Genomic DNA, 25322 nt, shown 5'->3' with positions numbered 1-25322 from the left:
TTTTTTTTTTTTTTTTTCCCGCGTGGCTACCTAAAATTGAAAAAAAAAAAAAAATCCTGCTCACTTCACCTGCCTGTTTAATGCGCAAAAAAAAAAAAAAAAAAAAAAAAAGTGTAATGGCCCAGTATTCGCTTAAAGCGCACTGGCATGTTCACATGGCATAGTGTCGAAGAAGGAACTTAAGTTGAACAAACGCATGTGCACATGTGTACGTATACGTGTATATAATTGCACTTCGTCGCAAATTGGATCCTCGATGTGCGCATGGAAAAATACGCACCCGGGGGAGAGTGAAACTGGCAAGTATGCATCCTCTTTGAGGAGGGAAAAAAAAAAAAAAAAAAACAATAATACACATATGTACATATACATATGCATATTCCGAAGGATGTCAAAACTGCCAAGAGCAAAACCCAATTGTGAGAAAATAAAAATTGTTACGTGCACAAATTGGCTCTAAAGGAGTAAGCGTGGAGCAAAAAGGGTTCACACTTATGTTAAATAAAATAGGCCAAACAAAAATTGCATTTCCGCAGGGCAACCAAAGTGTAATTCACACGATACGGTGAAGATTAAATAAAATTACACCCGAGGGGAGGAAGTCATTGTGATAACTGACCGCATATCGTACGTGCGCAAGTGTGTATGCGTGGCAGTGTTGCTGGCCCTTTTGGTACGGGAACTTGCATGAGCGCACTCAGGACAAACACACGTGAGGGTGAAACCAAGCCGAAAACATTTTTACACACAAGTTAACCCCCTACTCACCGAAGGAACAGAAGCGCCATGTCAGGCATGTTCAACGAAAGCGAACTGTCCGGGCTGGATGCCCATAGCGTGTTCGGGAACAGCGAAATGTCGAGCTACCAAAAGAAGAAAAGGAAATTTGGGGAAAATTCAAACTTAGGCGAAAATGACGTAATGCATGATGGAGAAGAAGCCGATCACGATGATGAAGGGGAGGACGAAGAGGAGGAGGAAGAGGAAGAGGAGGAAGATGATGAACCATCTTATGTTCAAGATGAGAATATGGCAAAGGTATTTGAAAAATTTTTAAAAACATTTTCTGAAAAAAAAAATTATGAAGAAAATGAAGATAATGAAGATGGAGATAATGACAGTGTGTGGAAAGACAATTTAAATTTGAATTTCCCTAGTTCGTTGGAAATTGCCCAGGATGCGCATTACGTATTGTTGCTGTTTTCAATTTTGCAAAACTCCTATTCCAGAAATAAAGTCCTGGTCGTGGATATGAAACATGTGTTGATGTGGGAACCAACAGATAAAAACCGATTCGACATAGGTAGTCAATTGTACATATATATAAAAAGACACTTCCTCAGAATACTAGACATTTTTGAACAGAAGGTACAAGCCTTAGCAGAAAGTATTAACCCCATAAAGACAAAAGAAGTGGGAAAAATATGCCTTCGTTTTTATAATAAAAAAAATCCTATCCATTCGTTGAGAAGCCTAAGATGTGAAATGCTTGGTGAAATGATTAGTGTGCGAGGACAAGTAACCCGGACATCCGATGTACGACCCGAGTTAACATTAGCTGCGTTCAAATGTAATGAATGTGGAAATATTATTAATGGAGTTAAACAGCAATTTAGGTATACACAACCGAGTAAATGTCCCTCATCCAGCTGCAGCAATATGTATGATTGGTCTCTTGTCCTGGAACAGTCTTACTTTGTCGATTGGCAAAAAATTCGATTACAAGAAATTGCACAAGAAAGCCCACCAGGATCTATGCCTCGCAATATGGATGTGATTCTTCGTAATGACATTGTCGACTCGGTACATGCAGGAGATAGAATTATCGTAACAGGATGTTTAATTGTTGTTCCAGATATCCCAACATTGATGAAGCCAGGAGATATTCCTCGTAGTGTAGCTAGACAAATTTTAAAAAAAAATGAAAATTCATTAGTTTCACAGGGGTTAACAGGGATAAAGGGGGTAGGAGTACAGGACTTAAATCATAAGCTATGTATATATGCATGTCAAATTGAAAAGCTAAATAATTCCAAGAAGGAAAATTCCTTCGATGAACAAACACAAGTAGATATTAATTGTGAAGAAATTTTAAATTGTGATGATTTGAAATGGCTCAGAGATATTGCCATGCATCCTAACACCATAGACATATTGGCCGAATGTATAGCTCCAAAAATATGGGGAAACATCGAAATAAAAAAAGGGGCATTGTTGATGATGACAGGAGGGGTACAGAAAATTACTTCCAATTGTAAATTGAGAGGAGATATAAATATGTGTATTGTTGGGGACCCAGGAACAGCCAAAAGTGAAATATTAAAATATGTGGAAAGTTTTGCCCCAAGAGCTATTTTCACCTCTGGAAAAGGATCCACTGCTGCAGGGTTAACAGCAGCAGTACATAGGGATCCTGATCAGGGCGACACGGTGCTAGAAGCAGGTGCATTAATGTATGCAGATCAGGGAATCTGTTGCATCGACGAATTTGATAAGATGGACGAAAAGGACAGAGTAGCCATTCATGAAGCTATGGAACAGCAAACCATTTCCATCACTAAGGCAGGTATTCAAGCAACCCTAAATGCCAGAGCATCAGTGTTAGCAGCATGTAACCCTAAGTATGGAAGATATGACACGTTGAAAACGTTTGCACAGAACGTAAATATCCCCGCCCCGTTGCTCTCCAGATTTGATCTCTTCTACACAATGCTAGACAGCATCGATATAGAAAAAGACACGAGCATTGCCAACCACTTGGTTTCTATGCACTGTGGAGAGGAAGCGGAAAAACATATAAAAGCCAACGCAGGAAAATTGGACCCTGTGAAAATGGAAGTGTATTTGGAACTAAGCAAAAGGGTCAAGCCATTACTAACAGATGAAGCCAAGTACAAACTGATACACTACTATGTCTCCTTCCGTAACATTGAGTATTCACCAGGTGCCCAGAGGTCCATGAGGATGACTGTGCGTCAGTTAGAGTCACTCATCCGATTGAGTGAAGCTGTAGCGAAATTAAAGTTCTCCCATTTTGTGGACATAAAACATGTAGAAATTGCTTGCTCCATATTTAAAGCTTCCATGAAAAAAATATCCAATGAAAAGGAAATAAATCTCGATGAAGAATTCGATAAAGTTAGTAACTCTCTTTTGAATAGCAAGACGAGCAAAATTATGCAACCCGAAGGTAGCGAAAATAAAACTGTGGAGGGTAAGAAATGTATGACCATTAAAGCTAGCGAATATCAATACATTTCTGCTATCATTTTTGAAATTATTAAAGAATATGAATTTAACAATAACAGTGAAAGCATTACGCAGGATCAGCTCATTGAAACTTACCTGCAAGTGTATGCCAAGGCTGAATCGAATGAACAGGTAGATGAGTGGGTTTACAAATTGAAAAAAATTATCCAGCGATTGATTAACCAAGATATGAAGTTGCTATCGGAGACCAATGAAGAGGACGCGGAAAATGTCATTTTGCGAATCCACCCCAACTATGCCGGCCCCATCCTCGAGGGAACCGTGTCCAACAAAAACACTTATGGATACAATACGTTCAAGAATTACCAGACGGATGAGAATATTCCCGAGGATGATGTGGACTTCCAGGAGGACATTGACAATTTTTGAGCCGCCCACCGCAGGCTCCGCACGGCAATACGCATATACATATATATGTGTGCGTGTTAGCAAGACATTTATTTTTTTTTTTTTTATATCCATACACGAAAGGGAAAAAAAACTAGCGGGGTCTCAGTTTCAGAGGCCTTCTTTGCAACCCCCCTGGGAGGAGAATTCCTGTGGGGAGCATACAACAAGCATGGAGTTGAATAAAGCGCGCTGATTTGCGAACGGAAAAAGGGTGAAGCTGCTCTATCTGCTGAGTAGATCACCTGGCCCTTTTAATTCTTGCATTTATGACCAAGTTGCTGTGTGGAAAAACAAAAAAAAGTACAAAAAAAAATGAGGATAAAAAGTACGAAAAAGTACAAAAACAAAAAAAATGGGCAAATAACCCAAAACGAATGCGACGTATCCAGGGCACCCTCCATAGGAACAACTTCAAGATGGCTCTATGAAGAACATCTCATATTCACCCCTCGCTTCCCATTCAATGAGTGAAGACAACACCCAGCTACACATTTTTAACTTTCCTCTTTAAAAAGGCCACCTTATTTTTTTCCCTCAAGTTGGCAATGCTGGTTAAGAAGTCAGTCCTTCGTTTGCTGTGGCGAATGGTTGAGACGACCTTTTCCATTTCTTTTTTCCCCAGCGGTTCACATTTTTGGTTAAGTGGTAACACATTCACTACCTCAAAGGTAAGGCTATTAGAAATTAATTTTTTAATATAGGCCTTTTTATCTAAGCTGGTTGTTAGCTGTCCCCACTCGAAGTAGGGTATGTTGATGACCGTGTAACCAAGGTCGCTTAACAACTTGTGCTTCAGTTTGGACAGCGCGGTGTAGGACTTGCTGTTTTTGTAAAAATGGTGTTCCCCATTAACCTCAATGATTAATTTAGTTCTTCTTTTGTGAGGGTTTCCATTTGGTGAATCACATTCTGGAACCTGACTCATCGTGGTAGACGACTCCTCTTGTGGGGATGCACGCTCACTACACTTGGTACCATGCTGGGTTACATCCCCCGACACAATGGACGCTTGACTATCCCTGCGAAGACGGTAATTTCTAGGCATGCGAAAAAAGGTTTCATCTTCTTCCACAAAGTCGACATCATATGGACCAAGGGGTACCTCCTCCGACATGCACAAATTGAAAGACAAAAGGAAGTTTTTAATTTCTTTTTGCAAATCTGATTTAATATGATACTCTGCATTTTTTTCTTTACTTTTTATGAAATTCATATATTCTATGCACTCCTCGTTCAGCTGATTATAAACATTTGGGACGTGTCTTGTTCGAAGTGCCAGCTCACATATCTTCAATTGGGTCACATATACATTATCTAAAATGATATCGAATTTTATTAAATTTTTTATTATTAAATTGTATGCATGTGTATTCTCGACGGAGAAGTAGCACATGGCTAGCAGCAATTTGGCTAGCTCCTTGTAGTCCATATTATTTATGTTTTCCTCGCTTATCATATTTGATACTTCACAAATGAGCGCTTCTTCATATATGTCCAACTTGAACAGGCTGTAGAGTATTTTTACCTTTCCGGGCAGGTCCACAATAAGGTTACTTTTTTGTGCATCTTCAGAAGTGCAGTTTGGGATGTCCCCGCAGTTTATACCCTGCCTGAATTTGTCACTTGGAATTTTCTCATTACTTGCCCCACTGGGAAGGGGATCCTCCGTTAGATTAGGGGAAGAGGACCTGTCTCGATCTTCATCATGTGCGTGATCACCCTGAGGAAGGCTGACACAACGTGGTACTAAACGAGAAAGAATCAACCGAATTAGGAACCTCTCCCTATATTTGTGCATTGCATACGAGTGCAAAAGTGTTGACAGATCTCTTGCATCGTATACTCCTTGGGTTATTTTTTCCCTAAAGGATGCATCAAATAGGTGGATTGTCTTGGAGGGGAATAATTTATTTTTTGCCAGCAAGAAGAACAAAACTACCAAATTGCCCACATTTGGCAGGTGTTTTTTATAAGTGTTCAGGATGCTTTTGTAGAGCATATGATGGTCCACTTGGAGGTAGAGGTGGCATTGCATGATGTAGAAAATTTTTCTGACGGGGGATGTGTCGCCACGCTCCTCACACTCGTCATGTGTGCCATGATCAACATCACGACGCGTTTCTACCCCCAATTCGTTTGGCTCGTCCAAAAAGTGACTCTGCAACCTGTTGGCCACCTCGTTTAGCAGCCCCATGTGCGCAAACCTCAAATCCCTAAGACTCCTGCTGATGCTGAGAAGCGTGTCGAGCAGATAGTGCCTTTCCTGTGACGCATTTAGTTGTGACAGCTCAGTGGGTAATTCATTTGGGGTAGCTCGATTGGGCGGCGAGCCCACCGTTTTACAACGGGCAGTATGGTGGACATTCGCAGAAGGGGCACTAACCAAATGTTCATGGGTAGAAGAATTTTCGGCCAACCCTACGAAGGAGGCAAAAGAAGAGAGGCCCCCTGCCACATCGTCACCCACATGAAGCTCAGACTTTTCACCTTTGACGCGTTTGGCACATGGATCAACAACAGTGTTGAGCGTATTTAAAACGTTGTTACTGCAATGTGAAGACGGTCTGGAGTTTTTCCCCTCCGAGTGGATACTCCTAATTTGCTCATGAATTTTTTTCTTCAATTTGTGTGTGTATGTATAATCCTTGTAGGTTAAGAAAAAACGGTCAAAATTGTATGCCAATTTATTGCATATATTTTTAATTAGCATCCAATTAAAGCTTTTTAATTTCATAAATTTAGGGTCATTTTTTAACAAATAAATTTTACTAAAAATGGACAGAAAATGAACCAAGTCTTCAATTTCATATTCCTCATTTTGTATAAAATAAGAACATTTATTTATGAATGCAAGAACAAGTGTATTGTCAATAAGTTGTAAATTGGTCAGTATGTTCATTGTGTGTATGAGCATTTTGCTTGTGTATAAATAATGTGCTTTCAATTTTATGCTGTTAAATATATTAAGACAAATTTCATTGTGGAGTGAATCTCCGTATGTTTGTTTAAAATGGGGAAAAAATTTTGTGAACAAAATTAAAATGAGCAATAAATCTTCAATACGTGTATCACTGTCTTTATTCACTTGCACACACTTGTTCATAATTTTTTGGAAATCTTCAGAATGTATTTTTTCAACACATAAATATTTCTTCAATTCCTCCATAGGGATGTTTTCCTCAGCGTGCTTTCCCCTTGAGGGGGTGCATGTTGTTGTGTAGGAAAACTTCCCTCTTCTTCTCACCGTTTTGAAGAAAGTGGACCAGTTGAGTATCCCCCCCGCGTTCCTTCCAAGCGGTGCGGAAAGGAGCAACTTCATCCCTTTTGTCCTCATGCCCATTTGTTCATGGTGGGTGTATCAACCTCGTACTGCAGTAGCAAAGTTGCTACCCCTTGCCCGAGATGCCATAAAAAAAAAAAAAAAAAAAAAAAAACATGCCCGTACATAAATGACGTAGACGCGTATGTTACTCCCTTCCACCTTTTGGCAAATTTCACTCAATTTTTCTTATCTCCTCAGTTCACATGAAATGGAAAAATATTGGCGGCTTATTTTATTCCCCGTAAGCTACATTTCCCTCAGTTGTGTGTGTGGGGGGGTGTCCCCTTTTTTGTAGTTGGTACATCTGGGTGGAGAAGAAGTAACCCCCATTTGTGCGTGTACCTATTTTATGGGGTGTGCTAATGTACCCCTGTAACAATATGGGCAAAAACGCAACGCATGAAGGGTGGTGGGTGTTAAGTTTTACCATAGGTGTAGCATGTCCCTTAGGTGTCAGTCGCTGGTGGGCAGAAGCCTTTCCAACAGGGGTATGCGGGGTGGCATAAGTAGGTACATGAGTTAGCCACATAAATGGACGAGCTCACTCCGAAGCGGCGTTCGCTACTGTCGGCGTGTTTGTGTGCGGAATGGGACATGGACCCAAGTGATAACCCCCCGTAACCCCTTAACAAAAGCGTCACTCTGCATTTCCACCACCATAGATCCACCGCTACACTGTGAGTAGAACAAAACAGGGTATTCACATTGATGGTGCATTCGCGCTTTAAAAAAAGTGACAAGTGTTGCACGAAGACTGGTGAGGACTCAACGTTCGAACGTCACTGCGTAAAAATGTAGGCAATCTGGAATGAAAAATTGTATTATTTAGAGTCGCTTTTTGGTAAAAAAAAAAAAAAAAAAAACTGCTTGTGATGCAGAAGCGGGGTATGTAACGGGGTTCCCCCTCCTTTTTGCTGTGCCCACAAATTGGTTTATTTTTTTTTTACATTTTTTGAGGCTTCAAAAACATCGCGCGTTATCGACGAGGGGATACCGGATTTTTTTTTTCTGTTTAGAGCAGTATGCCCATTTATGCATAAGCACATACAGTTGCGTAACATATATGACTTGCCAAGCCGTCGTAGTGCCAAATTCTGAGTTTGCGCAATTCCTGTCCCTGGTGGAATATATCATATAATTCTCATATGCCTGTAAACTTATGTAAAAAAAAATATTTTAATCATTTCAATCTTTTATATGTATCTATCTGGCGCCTTTTTTTTTTTTTTTTTTTTTTAGTGACCCCCTTTTTTTTTTTTTGTGATCAGTCATATTCAAATTAGTTAAAGCATATAATAAAATTACGAAAGAAAAAGGAGTAGTTTTCTCTTTTCTTCTTTCATTTTCTTTTTTCCAACACCACAGAGAGGCTGTCTCAACACAAGTGTTTTTACACGTGACGCTGGCTCGAGTGGCTACTCAGGAACGAAACTAGTACGATGCAGAGTTCGAGTTGATGGTTAGCTTCCCCCCCACCACCAATCCCCGTGAGCAACTGCGGAGGTAGGCCCAGTGGAACACGTCCCGTGTTTGTGTTCAGTGCCACAGGGTGTCGGGGGTAGGCAAATATACAAGGTGTAGGCGGCACGACTGTTGTTCCCCCCCCCCCCCGGGCACACAGGCAATACGCAGCAGGCAACCACGCAGGCGGCGGTATAGACCATTACAGGGAGAAGTACATATATAGAAAAGAGCACCGTCCCACCATGCCCGCGTCGCCCAGTCATATGTACAAAGTCGACTACAAACAGGATAAAGGGAAGTGCGTAGTCGCAGTCAGTCAAATGAGAGCAGGATACTGCATCGTGGAGGCACACCCAGAGATATTCGTCCCGCTTAGTGTAAAGTACATGGCCCCCAGAATCATAGATGCAGAAAATAAAAAAACAGATTACAAAACAGTGAACATATGTTTTTACTGTTTTGAAAAATTTAACAAAAGTGTTTATTGTCCTAACTGCAAATATGTAGTGTATTGTAGTGATGTGTGTTTAGAACTAGCGTGGAAATTACACCGAGATGAATGTGAAGTATTTAAGTCGAATATATTTGACAAATTTTGTCCATCCATTATCATGCGAATGGTAATTAACAGCTACCTAAGCCACTTTAACTTTTATGAATACTGTGGAAGCATAGCAGAATTGCCAAAGGAAAAATATGAATATTTTAAATACCCAGCTTATATAGTAGCAGTAGCTTTAATGAGCAAAAAAAAAAAATTATTTGCTAATTTTGAAGATAATGAAAGTATACTTAAAAATATAATAGAAAAATTTGTAAAGATTTCTAAAAACAGTTTACAAATAATTGATAATGAATTAGAACCAGTAGGATTAGCATTTTATAAAAAACCCGTTCCCTATTTTAATCACTCATGTTTGAGTAATTGTGTCACTATATTTAAAAACCAGAAATTATTCATACGTACCCTGATGGATGTGTATCCCGGAGAAGAGCTAACCATTAGTTACATCGACATAGCATTCGATAAAAATACGAGGTCAGCAATTTGCATGGATCAATATTTCTTTACATGCTCTTGTAAGTTATGTAAAGTGAATATCGTGTCGGAATGCCAAAATATTTTTAATACAGAATTTGTCTGTACTCAGTCGGACAGTTGCAAAAAATGTGTTAATCATATGGAGCTTATTTTAATATCAGAATTGGAAAGAAAAAGTTGTTATATGAATAAAAGTCAATTTAAAAATTCTTATCCTGTTTTAAGAAAAACGAACGAACATCCATATGTGTGGAAATGTGCCATTTGTAAAAACGAAGTGCATGATAATGTTATAAAAAGTTTAATGGAAAAGGAAAAGGAAACTATTAAGGAAACAGCTCATTTGGAGTCTCTATTCAGTGAAAAGTATACCTATGACAATAAATCTGTTTTACAATCACTTAATAAAATAAAGTCCAAAATTGATTACCTAACCACTTTTTATCACCATACGAGATATTCTTTGCAAAAGATGAGAGCCAAGATTCTGTACATTTCAATACAGCTACAAGAATTTAAATTAGCATATAATATTGCTAACCAGTACCTCAAATCTATAGAGGTGTCCTACGGAAAGTACTCCCCTATTTATGGCTACTATATTTTTCTAACTGGCAAACTTGCCCTTTTCCTTGATCTCAAATCGGAGGGTCTTAATTTAATTCACAAAGCCAAAAAAAATATATTAAAAACTTATGGGCCGGACTCTCCCATTTATAAAGATCTGGAAAAATTCCTCTACACAAATAAGTACTGAAATGTTTTTTTTTTTTTTTTTGCGAAAGCAGTTATAGATATATTTATCCGTATTGTGACGAGTTTGTCTCCTTTTGCGTGAAAAAATGTGTGTATGTTGTCTGCCCATCCGTTATGTGTGTTTTTTTTTTTTTTTTTTTTTTTGTTGCACTATGGAAGGGATTTGTATATAAAAATAAATACACACTTTTCTCACGGGGGTGGGTTGGAGATGCATATATGGTGAGTTCTCCGCTTAACCATTCACCGTTTTTATCATCCCACCTGCTCAACTTTTTGTACCTTTTATTTATTTTTTTTTTTTTTGTGCTTGGCTGTTCTCCACGGGGGGGATTCACCCTCCCCACCCACACATATATTATATTATATATATATACACACATATATATGCCCCAAGTGGGGCATTTTTTTTTAAACAAACAGAAGTTAATCGAACATTTGTGTGATTGATACCTTTATCATATTTTTGTTTCTTTTAAAAATTCGCGAATCTTCTGTCTCTGCTTGGTTTACGTTTTATCGCGCGTGCATGGGGGAGAGTGAGAGATGGATAGAGATAGAGAAGGACAGGGGTCAGGACATGATATGCGGGTGTTGCTTTTCTGCTGCTTTACGGTGATGACGCCTCGTTCAAGCCTCATGCTAACCAGGCTCACCTGTTCCATATACGAAGTGCCACCAAAAAACAGAATTATCATATCATCCTAATGAGTACCTTATAAGGGGGGGGGGAAATAAAAAGAGGGCGCTCCCAACTTTGCGCATACAAATACAGGGGTATAAAAAACCTCTTTCCACTGCACCCTGTCCTTACGGAAATTTGAAAGGATTGGCTAATTTTGTGAGTGGAAAAGGAGATACTCTCCGCAGGCTACGATGGTGTGAATGCTGGTGCACCTCCTAAGGGTACATTCCATGTACAAAAACATACCCCAACCCTCTACACGTCTGAAGTTTGCAGAGAGGCAAGCATTCAATTGGGGTCACCCTAAAAGGGGGGTTTCCTGCAGATAGGGTAGAATGTGGCGCAAATAGGGATATTCATTTCAAAATTTATTCTCCATTTTTTTGCACTTCTTCTTTCGCGATTAAGTGGGGCAATATGTGCCATATGTAAAATATATATATATATAAAGTATGCTTCCTATAAGTGCACGTTTCACTACGATAACAAGACGTATAGGGTATATTATGGCGTATATAACTTTTTTTTTCTACGTGTCGCTTCTGAAAAAATTAAAAAAGGCTGGCTAGCCACCTGTGGGAGTCGAACCCACGATCTTTTGATTACGAATCAAACGCATTACCAACTGTGCTAAGGTGGCTTAAACGACTCTTATTCATGGTGCCTTCTAAAGTTCATTTATGAGATTCCTTCTTGGCGCATTTCCGCACTTGCGCTAAAGCAACCTTAATCATCGTTTCTCCTTTTATGCTTTTTTTTTGAACAGCGACAGACTGAGGAAATAAAAAAAAAAAAAATTAAAAAAAAAAAAAAAAAAAACAGCTAATAATATCGAACATTCACCCATTGATCAAACTCTGAATTGGCTACCAATGTACGAAAATATTTTAAAACAAAATGATATCTCATAGGAGGGGAAAAATACTTTTTTTCACATATTGAAAAATGGCACAGATAGGATGAGATAAGAAGAAGGGTACCTTTTGTGGAATGCCCATAAGAAGTAGAAACGTTCTATTTTATTGAATGGCAAGCGCCACAAAAGTGCTGCACCTCATTTGGATGCTAACCTTTCGCTTCTTACATATTATGGGCACGAATTTTTTCATTTTTTCTTTTTTGTGCGCCTGTCCTGCGTGGTAAACAAATATACTCTTTTTAATTTTTAAATTGTTTCGTTTTCCCCCAATGGTTAAAGAGCATACGCAGAGTGGAACAGACGGACAGGGTGAAGCACAAATGTGCAATTACGTTCCTGGGGAGGGTTTGTTCATTCGGTTGTGTCTCCCAATGTGCCTCTTAACTAATGCGCGCTGTTGCATGCTGATCCACGGTACCGTACATTCATCAAAAGTGCCTACTTGGCACGGCAAGTAACCCATCCCATGCGTTAAAAAGAAGAAAAAAAAATAATGGGTTACTCCTTTGGGCTACACCCACATGCATAGTAAGTTGTCCCCCGTATAAAAGGTAATCATTGGCGCGCAGTGCGACGCAAAAATGTGCACATGAGCATATAAACATGTACGGATTAAGACGCACCGGCACACATGCGCGCGCATAGAGGGCAACCTGGCGGACAAAAGCACGTAGACCTTTATTTCCTCGTGAAGGTCCTTTTCCATACGTACACATAAAATTCTACGGGAAGGGACGAATATGTGACTACACCCCTTGCTGTGGAAGAAAAGTAACACCCACACCGCAGAACATAAATGTTGACTATACATTGTCGTTTGCCAGTTTGTCCACACAAAGATTGGAGCTGTGTATAGTAGTACACCTTTTCTTTGTGCCTTTTTACACAAACGCGCACCATGGCCCCCTCTCATCCCCATTTTCTTATTTTCACCTTTGCGTGGAAAATTTCGTAACGTGCTTTAAAAAATAGCAACTCGTTTGTTGGACGTTTTGGCAATGCATTTGCTTCTTTTTTGTTAGCTCCTTTTTTTGTTCCACTTTGCCCTTGAGCTTTGCTATAAAATTGAATTTTTTTTTTTTTTTTTCTTAAAAAGGGGGTTTATCGCGGCCAAGTTCACTTGTTCCACCATTCCAGCATTTTCTTCATTACGGACACGCACATTTACACGCATATATAACACATAAGCTTTCACTACACGGGTAGAAATAAAAACAAAAGTGAAATGCACTTGAGCTTTTTTTTCTCCCTGTGTGCTCACTAACCTCTAACATATGTACACCCTTGGTGGAAACACCCTTATGTATATTACGTTACGTATACGCCTGTTTTTTTTTTTTTTTTTTTTCCATGCCGATGGTACAGCCATATGTACACTAAATAGGTAAATGAACCCGCGCCTTTTGCGCGTTTTCCGCTTGTACAAGTATAAGTAGGAGCCTCCACTCCCCGTGCGCTTCTATCCCTGCGCGTGCCATCCGTGTGGTCTTCTTCTGCCGGTTTCCGCCTAAACACACCATGTAGAATATTTTCACCAAGGAGCAGATATATATACCAAAGTAGGGGGGACAAAAAAAAAAAAATGTGAATTTGTTTAATTTAACATGTGAACCTATGTGAAAGACAAAAGGTAGGGAAGGGAGGCGCATGTTCATTTTGTATTTTTAAATGATTTAAAGATTTAGGGGTCGTTATATAATTTTTTTTTTGGGGCTAAAAAAAAAAGGAAAAGATTAAGAAGAAGAGCAGGAAGAGTAGCAAAATGCAGAGGCGTAGCGAGGCAAAGAGGAGAAGAAATTAAAAAAAAAAAACAAAAAAAAGAACAAAAAAAAAAAATAAATAAAATAAAATAAAAACAAATGGCATTTATAACAGAAAAACCTGCAGCAGCGTTAAAATAGAAGAATCCTTTTAAGTGATTACAAAAATTGTTTAGAAGCGAACCTGCGTACAGAGGGCAGAAACAAACGATATATATATACATACCCCTCGCTCAGGGAAAAAAAAAAACATAATAGTAAAATTAGGCTGTACGCTAAATTGTAATGAACGCAAAATCTGTGTGGATTAGAGAGTTAACGAAGAGAAGATGATAAACGAGGAAGGCATATACAACGAGAGTCGAAGCGCGGAAGAGAAAATCCAGGGTAGCAAGTCTCATGGAAAAGGCGCGAATGACAGTGGGGCGAAGCCCTGCGGATCGCAAGTAAGCACAGATGATAATGTTTCTAACGGAGGAGCGGGGTCGCACGAGGACACGGACTCGAAGGAGAAGGACCCGGACGCGAATGACGAATCGGACTTGCCCGGGGAAGACTCTCCGGAGAAAGGGGACAATTCGGAAAAGGCTGCTAGCGAAGCGGCTAATAGAGCAGATGCTAGTGTGAAGGAATGCAAGGAGGGGGAATCCAAACAGGGCAAATGCAAAGAAGGGCATCCTGATGCGGATACGCCTCAAACGGGGGACACCCCTCCCGAGGAAGCCAAAAAAAATGTGAGCATCGAGCTGCTCAAAACATGTGACGCCCTGAAAAACCTGGGCAACAAGTACTTCAAAGAGAATAACTACCTGGCATCTCTTAAGTACTACACAAGTGCGATCGATTTGATAAAAAAGGTCTACGAGGTTCAAGACCCTGTTTGTATGGACCTACTAAATAGCATAAGCGTGGACGCCTTACCAAGTGAAATCACCATAGATGAGGAGGACGTGAAGGTGTTACAAGAACTTTATTTAAACAGTGCTATCACAAAAAAGAGTGAATTTATTAGCGTAAAAGAAACAGATATACATATATACTATACGAATAGATCCTTCTGCCATATGATGTTAGAAAATTATGGCTCGTCCATAGAAGACATTGATGAAGCAATAAAAATTAATCCCTTATATGCAAAGGCCTACTACAGAAAAGGCTGCTCCTTTTTAATGCTTTCAGATTTGAAGAGCGCATCTGACTGCTTTCAGAAGGTGTTAAAATTAACTAAGGATAAAAATTCGGAAATAAAATTAAAGCAGTGTAAAAAATTATTATTTGAGCAACAATTCCAGAAGGCCATTGAGTTAGAGCAGAAATTGCCCTACTACGAAACGGTGGTGTTGGACTCTCTGAAAATTGAAAATGTGGAAGCCCCCATTTATGACAGCAACAATTTAAGTATTGATTTTTTACAAAAGGTTGTAGAGTACATAAGTGTCCCGGGTCAAAAATTAAATAAGAAATGTGTTTGTGCCATCGTCTTGGATGTTATAAAATTGCTTAAGGAACTACCAACCCTAGTGCGTCTAAATTTAGAAGAAGATGAAACGCTAACCATATGTGGAGATATCCATGGCCAATTTTATGACCTCTTAAATATTATGAAAATAAATGGATACCCATCGGAAAAAAATTCCTACTTGTTTAATGGGGACTTTGTTGATAGAGGAAGTTTCTCTGTTGAAGTTATTATATTTTTATTTCTCGCTAAGCTGACCTTCCCTAATAATGTACATTTGACAAGAGGAAATCACGAAACGGATAATATGAACAAGTTGTATGGATTTTTAGGAGAGTTGCAAGAAAAATATGATGAAAAAATGCATGTGCTTTTTTCTGATTCGTTTAAATTTTTACCCCTAGCTTATGTACTCAATGATACCATTTTTATTTGCCATGGTGGAATCCCTAGTAAAACTGATACCACTTTGGAGGACATTGAAAAAATAGACAGAAATACCGAGCCCATGGATGAAGGCATCATGACCGATTTGTTGTGGTCAGACCCAAATGAAGAAAAAGGATTTAAGCCATCCAAGAGGGGAATTGGATTTTCATTTGGTACAGACATTACCGAAAGCTTCCTTAAAAGAAACAACCTCAGTCTCATAATTAGGTCACACGAAGTCAGGGATGAGGGTTACTCGATTGAGCAGAACGGCATGTTGTACACCGTTTTTAGTGCCCCTAACTACTGCGATATTATGAAGAACAAGGGCGCTTTTCTGAAGTTCAAAGGGCGATCCGTTAAGCCCAAATGCATCACCTTCACGGAGGTAAAGCACCCCAACGTGCCGTCCCTCAAGTATGCGCACAATTTATACCAGAATATTTAGTGGTCAGGCTCGGATGAGGAGAATGGGGAAAGGGGTGGAAAAACGCGAAAAGGTTACAAAATGGATGTACAAAATGGATGTACAAAATGGACCATCGAGCCGAAACTAAACGCGTTTTTTCGACCAAACTCCCATGTTTTGTGTCCACCCCAAAATAATGTTTGCAAATTAAAATTGTTTTAAACCAATTTTTACGTATATGTTTTTTTTTTTTTTTTTTTTTGCGTGAATGATCTTCACGTGAAAATATTAAATGGGGAAACCCCCAAATGTTTATATAGCCCTCGCGGCGAAGTGTGATCAGATTTGCGTCTCCATGGCTAGGGGCCTCCCCCCAGCTGTGTGGAGTGAAGGCCTTTCCCATGGGGGCAACCCCTATGGGCAAATGTACACTAGCCCATGTACAGTTATATGTGTGTGTTCGCGGGCGTGTGTACTAATGCGTACGCATGTGTGCAGATATATGTGTAGAGACATGTGTTCCCACAAGTGTGCACTTTTCCCACTTAGCCATTCTGCAGGTGCATGCTAGTTTCCCGAAAAACCTTAACAAGTCAGGTAAAAAAAAAAAAAAAAAAAAAAATGATTAAATCATGCCACATTGAAATAGTATGAGAAAAAGTAATCATCCTTTTGGTGGAACAACTTTTTTTTTTTTTCTTTACACATATGTGAGGTGACTGAAAAGCCCTGTGATAAGTAAACAATATCCGTTAGCACATTTAATTTTTAAAATATTGTGTACCCTTATCAACTGTGCGGGTTAATGGGTAACTTATTTTTCACGTGCAAAACATATGTTGGTTAGCACTTTTGGGTGGCGTTATCCCCCATTTGGTGCAGGGAAAACTGCGAAACGGGCACGAAAAAGGGGGTTGTGGCGCAATTCTTAGCAGTCTTCGTCTTTAAGCATATGTTGCGCATAGCGTTCATGTTCATCTGCATTATCTCCTTGTTAATGGTGTCCACGTTGTGCTGAACACACGAAAATGGATTTGTCCCCTGATTAAAGCCGACGCTAGTGAGATTCACACGGTTGGAAGTAACATTAGCATAGGGAGGGGAATAATTATAAGAATACGTAGCATTAGGGGAGCCTGCGCAGGACAATTCTGCAAATGTAGGAGATCTGGGAAACGACGTACCTCCTGTTGCGGCAGCACCCGTTTCTCTTACTAACATTTGGTGCAAATCTATATTTTCCTTGAGGTTAACTTTTAGGAAAAATAGTTTCTCTTCTGAGAGATTGAATTTAAAGCCAGTGTTGTTTTGGTTGGAGTCGGCCCCTGCACCGGAGCATTCATGTATCACGCAGTTTCCAATCATGGTCATAATTTTTAGCCCACAGTGAGGGAACTCCAGAAAGTTTCCCTTATTGCTTGTTAAAAAAATAAGAATCAAATATTTGTAAATACCCTGTCCGGTAAAATTTAGGGTTTCCATCTGTTCGCTGCCTTTTAGGTACACACAGAACTCTACCGATTTTATGTCATCAGTTGGAATTTTAAACAAAGTGGTGAGTCTTCTGATGTTGTGTCTGAGGATGGATTTGGACACACCTTCTTCGAGGAAGTTGACTTCGTCGACGTCTATCAAGGAGGAGAACAAATTCGTGTGGATCTGCGACAGCTCTTCTTCCTTTTTCTGAAAGGGGGTGTCCACGCGGTGGCAATGTTGTGAGGGTGCGTGAACTAGGTAATGGCGAATGAAAGGACACGCGTAGTGTCCCCCTCCCTTCCCGCATAGATTAAAGCGAAGGATCCCCGCGTGAGGATCACGTCGGCATCGCGTAAACGTTCATGCCTAAAACCCCATTTTATATAGCCCCTTACCTTAAGATACAAAAGACAGTGATTCAGAGCCAAGTAGCTCTCCAAGTCTGAGAGAAAACCTTGGCACAGGAACAAGTAGGGCGAGCTACAAATTTCCATGAGGCTAATCTTCCTCACCTCCTTCACATTAGTTTTTTTGTTAACTACAGAAATGTAAAAGTTTCTTACATTTGGTTTTTTCGAAGGAGCAGAGTGTGTGTGCAAGTAGGAGGTTCCCCAATTTTGCGGTAAGTACGAATCATTGCCCGAGTTGTGCATGGGAAAAAAGCCCGATTGACCCCATAAGGCGCTGTTAAAAAATGATTTGTTGAAGCTATTAAGGTTTGTCATGTTCTGAGCATAGTAGTTGTTCCTTAACCCGGCATTGTTATGAACTATGTTATAATTGGCGTGTCGGAAGGTGTCTCCATTTATTCGTGGACATGTTGAAGGAGGGAACTTCGCCTGGGTCGTAATCCCCTTAGTGGTGCATTTTTTATCATACACAGATGCAGACTCGAGTAGCATTTTGGCGCGCTCTGCGTTGAAGTAGGTCATGGATCCAGTTGGTCCCCCACCTATCATCATCGTCACCGCGTCGTCATTTATCTGCAGCTCATTGGGCAAATAATAATCTGCACTTAAAACGAACACTTTAAGGAAAGAGTTAATTTTTTCGTTGATTCTTTTTTTTGTATCGTTCACCAAGTCGAGTAATATTTTCGTCCAGCTCCCCTTTGCGTTTTCATTTAAAGAGGCGTTTATGCAGTTGGTCAGGAAATCCCTTCCGCTATGCTTAACTTGGTCAATGCCGCAATGCCTAACATGGTCAATGCCCCTCCGCTTACCACCTTGCGAATTCCCCTTTGGAAACATAAACTGACTTCCTGCCCTCCTATAAGGGTGTATCCTCTGGTTCATCCTAGTTATTTCTATCGTCACGTACCCCTTGTTCATTTCTGGCATTTTCTTTCTGTCCCTTCTTTGGGTCGTTCCGCCATTTCTGCAGTAGTACACGGTGATGTATTGTTTGTCTGGTCCGCTCATTTTGTGATTTCCTCGATGTATTCACTCCGATGACCTTATCATCAAATGGGATTTGAACAGAAGACGCGCGCCACTTCTCTTTTGTCACTTGCGTGTATGCTTGTTCATTTGTATATGTTCGTCCTTGTGGAGATATATCATTCACCTGAAGTGGTTAACCCTGGCTGGGGGGGTACTCCTTTTTTACACTATGTTGGGGTCACAGCAGCCTTTTTGTTGGTTTGTGTACGCGTTTTTCCTTATGGAGGGAAACCTTGCCATGCTCTCCCCCACCGCCCCTACAATCGACTGGCAATTTTTGTAAACGGAAATTATTCCTCTCACAAATGATTTTAAAATGTTTGTAGAATTGCCTTCTCGTTTATTCCTCCACGTGTGTGTGTGTACAACTCGGCCGAATTGTCTCTCTCCTGCGCAGGGGAAAGTGACAATGGGAAATTAATCCCCCTTTATTGCAAGTTTTCCATTTTAAAAAAAGTGTTTTCTCCACTAGGGATAGAAGCATAATTAGGTCTCGTTGACCTTGTGATTGTGTCCATGGATATCCTTTTTTTTTTTTTTTTTTTTTAAAAAAAAGACCAGTGGTGAGTTATCAATCGGGGTTTTCCATTAAGGATAGCCATTTTTGATTTACGGAACTGCTATTTTACTTTCTGCATGTGTGTGTGTGTGTGTGTATTGTAGTTTAGGACCGTGTGATATATTTTTTTTCCCCCTTTGGGAGGAGGCATCGTTATGATAGGTGGGGACCTCGCCGCACTCATGAAGGGGAGCCATGGTTAAATGCGTATCTACACAATGTGCAGCTATGTACGGGAGCATTCAATAGGCTACCCCTGCGATGACGCTGTGTAGGAGAAAACGCTTACATGTATATGTTTATTTTCATAATCAAATGAACAAATGTGCGTAGTTTCAAAGTGTTAGAAAAGTAGCGGCCGCCACTGTGAGGAGGCACATCATTTTGATGCGAACCACCCAGTCGGAAAAGTGAGAAAAAAAAAAAAAAGGAGCAAAAGAGGAAATATGGAATGTCAACATGGAAGCGGCGCACATGTGTGATGCATACAACTCGTAAGACAACCAAAAAAAAAATAACGTCACAAGGAAAATATATTCATTTGGAAGTGCATCGAGAAAAGGTGATACAACGACAACAAAAAATAATAAAAAAAAATACCTTGGTGAAGGAAGGGAACGGGACACATGGGCGATTTATCCCTACTGAGGATGCAGATCTAGCTGGTTGCGCTGCCCATTCCGGTGCCCTCCGCTTGCTGCCCTTGCTGCCCGTCCTCCGACTCTTCGTCCTCGTCCTCCTCCTCCTCCCCGTTGTCATTCTCATAGGTAAAATTGTCATCCTCGTCCATGTGTTCGCCAAGGGGGCTCATTTCCGTGTGTGGGTTCCTCTCGCGCATTGTGGCTTCATCACGCTGCAGTCCGTCGCCTGCCGCCCCACCAGGGGAAGAAGGAGAAGTAGCAGCGCCGGGGGTGTCATAAATTTGCCTTAACTTGACTTCCTTTTCAATCCACTTAATGTTGATCTGTTCGAGTGGCGAGCATATAACTGCGTCGTTGGTGTATTCACCTGTACCCAAGAAAATTCTCGATTTAAGATTTTCTATTTTTACGCATTCACTAGTATCATCTTGCTTCCTCATTTCTTCCTTATTACCAAAAAACCAGTGATCCTTTTTAGGGTGCAGGGGTGGTTTGTTATTGTAAATTTTGCACAGCTCATCTGCATCAAAGTAGGAGCAGTCCCCACTTTGCAGTGTACCTCTACAATGGTAAAGCCACAAGGTATGCACCTTTTGTATATGATTATAATTAGCATTTTTCGATTTGATTAAATTATCAGTACAATTTTTTGCAGCAATAATATGTGTAACTCCAGGCAGGTCATAATTATTATAAATTTTTGCGCCCAATTCTAAAGCTATTTCTTTTTGCCTATCTTCACAATCTGATGAAAGGACATGTTGAGAATTTTTGGAGTTTTTTCTAAAGCCTGTAAAATATACACCCACATTACTTAATGTGCTGAACATAATTTCGTCAATGAGTCTTCCGACATTTACTTCCAATGGTCGCTCGAAAAAAAGTTTGTGTAATTTGAGCAGAACTTTGGTCATGAAATGGAGATGCATGTCCATGTCAACGAACCTTTTCTTACATGTACTGGGTTCTTTAAAATGAGAAATTATATCATATTTACTTAGGTCAAAAAAATTATAATGTTCTGCTTTTAAAATATGTGAATGAGGAATGTCGGTCCAAACGTCTTTTCGATCATCAAAAGCAATAACATACTTGGAGTCCACATTAGGATATATTTTGGAAAAATATTTATTTTCTTCCCTATCAGCAGAATTACATCTAGCAACAATTCTATCAGCAAAAAGGGTTCTATCAGGATCCAAAATGGCAATAACCACATCTGCATACTCTCTAGTCGCATTGGTATAAATGGACAGTTCATAATATAAAGATAGAATTTGTAAAAACTGACGTACATAGGGTCTAAATTTTAAGTAATAGAAAAAGTTATAATAGGGTAGGAAAAATTTATATAACTCGGGTTCTCCATTTTCATCAACAAAATTTTCCAAAGGCAATTCCATATTAAATTTTGCAAATGATGTGGCCTGTAGTAATGTGTTATCCAGGTCGAGAAGTAGAATTAGTTTCCCCTCCTTTAGGGACGAATGATAAGTGCCTTTTCCTTCCTTGTGAAATTTCGTTTTCAATATATGAGGGGATAATATTTTTATTTCGTGCAATTCGTACATACTACTGTATTTTTCTGGGGGGTAGGGCATATAGGAATTAATAAACAAATCTTCGTTTCTCATTTGTTCGTACGGTTCCGTTTCGTCTTGCTCCTCTTCCTCTTCTTCGTTTTCTTCTTCCCCCAATTGGTCCATATCGACGTTATTATTTGGGCTTGCAAACGAGGCCCCTTTTTTGCCTGCTCTACTTTCCTCCTTGTCTTGCGCAGAATGGTTATCTGGGTAGTGGTGATAATTGTTGTTTGATTCAACTCCTCCTTGGAAAGGCTTTCCTCCTGATGATTGTTCAGCACTAATTTCTTCCTTCACATTCGAATTTGCATTAACCCCCCTATCACTTTTGTAGAGACCATACAAATTCTGCATTAGATCCGTCTTGCCGTAAGGTGCCTGGTTGGTGCCATACGCAAGTGTCACGCCCCCTGCGCTAGCAGCGGGGGGAAAAGAGGTCCCGTTGGCCTCACCACCCATCCCTGCTGCCGTTACCCCTGCACCCATGTTGTTAGTCCACTTGGGGAACGCATTTTTATCCTTCCCCTTATCGCTTGCATCCCCTCCCTGCTCTTCATCACTAATTTCAGACACATCACTGAGGCACTCGATGTAGCTAGGATAGCTGGTCCTCACCTTCGAGCCATCCTTATTGCCTCCACCCCCCCTCATTTCATTTTGAAGGCTGTCTCTCAAATTTTTTAGTAACTCCAGGTTAAGACTCTTGGCGACGTTACTCAACTGGGAGAGGTTCCCTCCGCTAGGGTTTCCCACCTGGGCAAATTCGCTCGACCCATGTCTGTAACTACCAGCAGATTCATCACCATTCTGGTCTGCGGCGTTGTGATCATCAAAATTTTGTTCTGCGTTCACCAAGGTGCTATGACCCATATCCGCATCATTCCTACCGCCCATCGCCGCTGCACGCACGCCACTTCCTTTCTTTATCACTTTTTCATTCTTAATTTTTTTATTTTTAATTCGGTCAAAGTTGACATATGAGTTGAGATATTTGTTAAGCGAGAAGGTCATGTTGTTAAACGGTTTCTTCTTCATGCTGGGGTAGAAGTTACTGACGTGGCTGTTTCGGCCGGCCATCTTTGTTCCCCTGGCGGCGGCGCTCGGTGAACCGGTGTTCAGTGCGCCGCTATTCGTTGCATTGTTGCTTTTATTTGCGGCGTCCACTACAGCGCTGTCATTCCCATGTGCCTGCACCTGACCGCCAAGTGTATTCACACCCAAATTCATATCCATTAGCGCATTTTCACCCTCCCCATTGCCGTAAAAAGAGGAATTGCCTCCCTCATTTACATTCGTGTTGACAATTTTGAGCGAGTTATTGCTATACCTCTTTAAAGAATCGTTAAAGGACTTATAATAATTTTTTTTTTGCTTATTTTTTTGAAGCGTGTTATTATCAAATTTCATATTTTTTCTTTTTTTCCCAACATTAGTATAATTCATGGTGGCATTATTTTTGTCATTCCTCACCATGTGTATGTTGTTACTCGGGTGTGCCTTATCCATCGCCATGTGTTGGTTGCTCACATTATTCACTTCTGCATCGTTGGGTATGCCTAAAGGTATGTTGTTACCTTCCCTGAATGGATCGCTAGAGTCCACATCGCCAGCGCCCCCCACACGATTCACCGAGTCATTTGGGTGGTAAAACTCACTGCGTGGGTTATAAGGGGAGAAGCCTTCCTGCTGACCCTCGTTGCTGTCTATGTCCATCTCTCCTTCTCTCTCATCTCCGCCAAGCAGAGCAGCATTGCCCATATGGTCCCACCCAACGTCTTGCTTAGCCAAACCGGGCTTCACGGCATTTTTGCTAAAATGATTGAATCGATTTTTAAACCCCTTTGCGTTTTTATTAACACCAAAATGATTTTGGCTACCTCCACCACTGCCCACACTGTTGATGTTCCCTTTTCCTACGTTTATACCATTGAGGTTTAAATTTTTTCCAACTCGTTTGGCAAAATTTTTGCCCTTCATGTGGCTAATCTCCGTGTGGTCGAGAAAGCCGTCGTTATATTGGGAGAAGTTACTTGACTTGTCAGTGGGGAGACCATTGCCGTCTGGACCACCTCCACTGCCATTAGCATTACTGTAGAGGGGATTCTTTATAGAACCCATCATATGATTAGCAGCGCTACCTGCATCGTTTGAAATACTAGTGGGTGCAGTGATGGCGTTTGCACCACTAATGTTATTTGATTGGTAAGTTGAATTACTAAATGGATCAGGGCTATGGATACTTGTTGCTCGGTCGTAATCGCTGTTCCCTTCGTTCATATCCTTGTACATATTCATTTGACTATTCCTGGCATTTCCTCTCGCGTTTCCTCTAGCGTTTCCTCTGACGCTGCCCCTTACACTTCCCCTTGCGCTGCCCCTCACATTCCCTCTCAAGCCACCTCTTGTATTCCCCCTCACACTGTTCATATTGTTACTAACACCTTCACCGTAATATAGTCCTTTGTTGCTTTCAGTGAATGGAGATGCAATGGAGTCTATTTCTGCATCGTTGGGATTGTGCCTTCCCTCCATTTCCAGCATCACACTGGATGTTAACGTATTTTTAAATAAGGGGACAGAAAAAGGGGATAGTGGTGGAGGGGAGAACGGATAACCACGTGTGTACACGTAAACACACTTGTGTATGAATCCTTGTGTATTCTCCACCCCCTGCTATTAAATATACACCTGGTGTACGCGTTTGTATCACCAGGTCAGGGGAAAAGCTGCCAAAAAAAAAATGAAGCCTCCAAGAGCAGGCAAGAGAGAAGGTATACAGTCAGAGTACCAAATAAAAGTTTTATTTGGCCGAACCGCTAATACCCCTTTAAAATGGTATACCTAGCTCTTTTCAGTAAAAAAAAAAAAAAATATTCGCTGCGCAACAAACTTGAAATGATTTTAAAGACGACGTTGTTTCGGTAGATATTTCGATTAACTATTTTGTTGTTCTTTCTCCCTCTGAATGGCTCCAACTTCCTCTATTCAATAAATATATTGTGTTTTTTTTTTTTTTTTTTTTAATTCGTTGCGTAATGGTGTTACCTTCGCTACATCCAACTGGCGAAGTTTTATTCCTTTTTCTATTTCTTTAAAAAATAGCTATTAATGGGCACTGCTCTTTTTCGCGTATCCCTTCGTATTATTGCGTGTTGTGCGTTGTGAGCAGCGCGCGTGGGGAGAGAGAGCCACGTGTGTGCATGTACTCACTTACCACTGCAACCTACACGTCTGCTTAGCAACGCACTTAGCAAGAACGAATCTCTTCCTGGTTAACTCCTCCTCTTTCCCTTTTTGTGCGTTCAAATGGACAATTGCGCTTTAAAAGAGAAGGGGAAAAAATGAAACCAAAAAAAAATATATATATATAAAATAACAGGAGAAAGGGGAAAAAAAACAAATCACATCTCTTGGTGTAATTGTTCTAAAAGATGAATAAATGATGTATACGTATGTGCAAATATGTAGGCGTAGGTATAAGCGCGGGAATGCTATAAACAGACAATTGCATTTACACTTTTCAGGATATATACCTCCTCGATCTCTGCGTAGGAGCTCACAGAAAAGTCATAGAAACGGAGATACAGTCTTCAAAGGGACAGCACATCCGTACGTATGCACTTGTTTACGTGTGTACAACGCCAATGTGTTGAACGTATTACACGAAACATACAATGAGGGAAAAGAAAAGAATTGGCAAAAAAAAAAAAAAAAAA

General features: G+C 40.3%; 6 protein-coding genes and 1 non-coding gene across 7 annotated transcripts; 3 read left to right on the top strand and 4 right to left on the bottom strand.

The window, feature by feature from the left end:
- Positions 1-786: 786 nt before the first annotated feature.
- On the top strand, positions 787-3639 carry AK88_04637 (uncharacterized protein; the record flags this gene model as incomplete). Its single annotated transcript, XM_012482246.1, has 1 exon — positions 787-3639. One exon carries the CDS (start codon positions 787-789, stop codon positions 3637-3639), a length of 2853 nt encoding a protein of 950 aa, XP_012337669.1.
- Positions 3640-4144: 505 nt separating this feature from the next.
- AK88_04636 (uncharacterized protein) lies at positions 4145-6826 on the bottom strand (the record flags this gene model as incomplete). Its single annotated transcript, XM_012482245.1, has 1 exon — positions 4145-6826. The coding sequence occupies one exon, from the start codon at positions 6824-6826 to the stop codon at positions 4145-4147; it is 2682 nt and encodes an 893-aa protein (XP_012337668.1).
- A 1862-nt stretch (positions 6827-8688) lies between these two features.
- Positions 8689-10245, top strand: AK88_04635 (uncharacterized protein; the record flags this gene model as incomplete). The annotated part of the gene is made up of 1 exon (XM_012482244.1): positions 8689-10245. One exon carries the CDS (start codon positions 8689-8691, stop codon positions 10243-10245), a length of 1557 nt encoding a protein of 518 aa, XP_012337667.1.
- A 1251-nt stretch (positions 10246-11496) lies between these two features.
- AK88_04634 lies at positions 11497-11569 on the bottom strand. Its single transcript has one exon. It is a non-coding gene; the product is annotated as a tRNA-Thr (tRNA).
- A 2368-nt stretch (positions 11570-13937) lies between these two features.
- AK88_04633 (uncharacterized protein) lies at positions 13938-15944 on the top strand (the record flags this gene model as incomplete). Its single annotated transcript, XM_012482243.1, has 1 exon — positions 13938-15944. The coding sequence occupies one exon, from the start codon at positions 13938-13940 to the stop codon at positions 15942-15944; it is 2007 nt and encodes a 668-aa protein (XP_012337666.1).
- An 804-nt stretch (positions 15945-16748) lies between these two features.
- On the bottom strand, positions 16749-18802 carry AK88_04632 (uncharacterized protein; the record flags this gene model as incomplete). The annotated part of the gene is made up of 2 exons (XM_012482242.1): positions 16749-17588; positions 17777-18802. 2 exons carry the CDS (start codon positions 18800-18802, stop codon positions 16749-16751), a joined length of 1866 nt encoding a protein of 621 aa, XP_012337665.1.
- A 1238-nt stretch (positions 18803-20040) lies between these two features.
- AK88_04631 (uncharacterized protein) lies at positions 20041-24138 on the bottom strand (the record flags this gene model as incomplete). Its single annotated transcript, XM_012482241.1, has 1 exon — positions 20041-24138. One exon carries the CDS (start codon positions 24136-24138, stop codon positions 20041-20043), a length of 4098 nt encoding a protein of 1365 aa, XP_012337664.1.
- Between the last annotated feature and the right edge of the window lie 1184 nt (positions 24139-25322).

Source organism: Plasmodium fragile (genome assembly GCF_000956335.1).
Source record: "Plasmodium fragile strain nilgiri unplaced genomic scaffold supercont1.70, whole genome shotgun sequence".
NCBI lineage: Eukaryota > Apicomplexa > Aconoidasida > Haemosporida > Plasmodiidae > Plasmodium > Plasmodium fragile.
The sequence above is the reverse complement of the archived record's forward strand: the minus strand, read 5'-3'. Positions and strand labels throughout refer to the sequence as shown.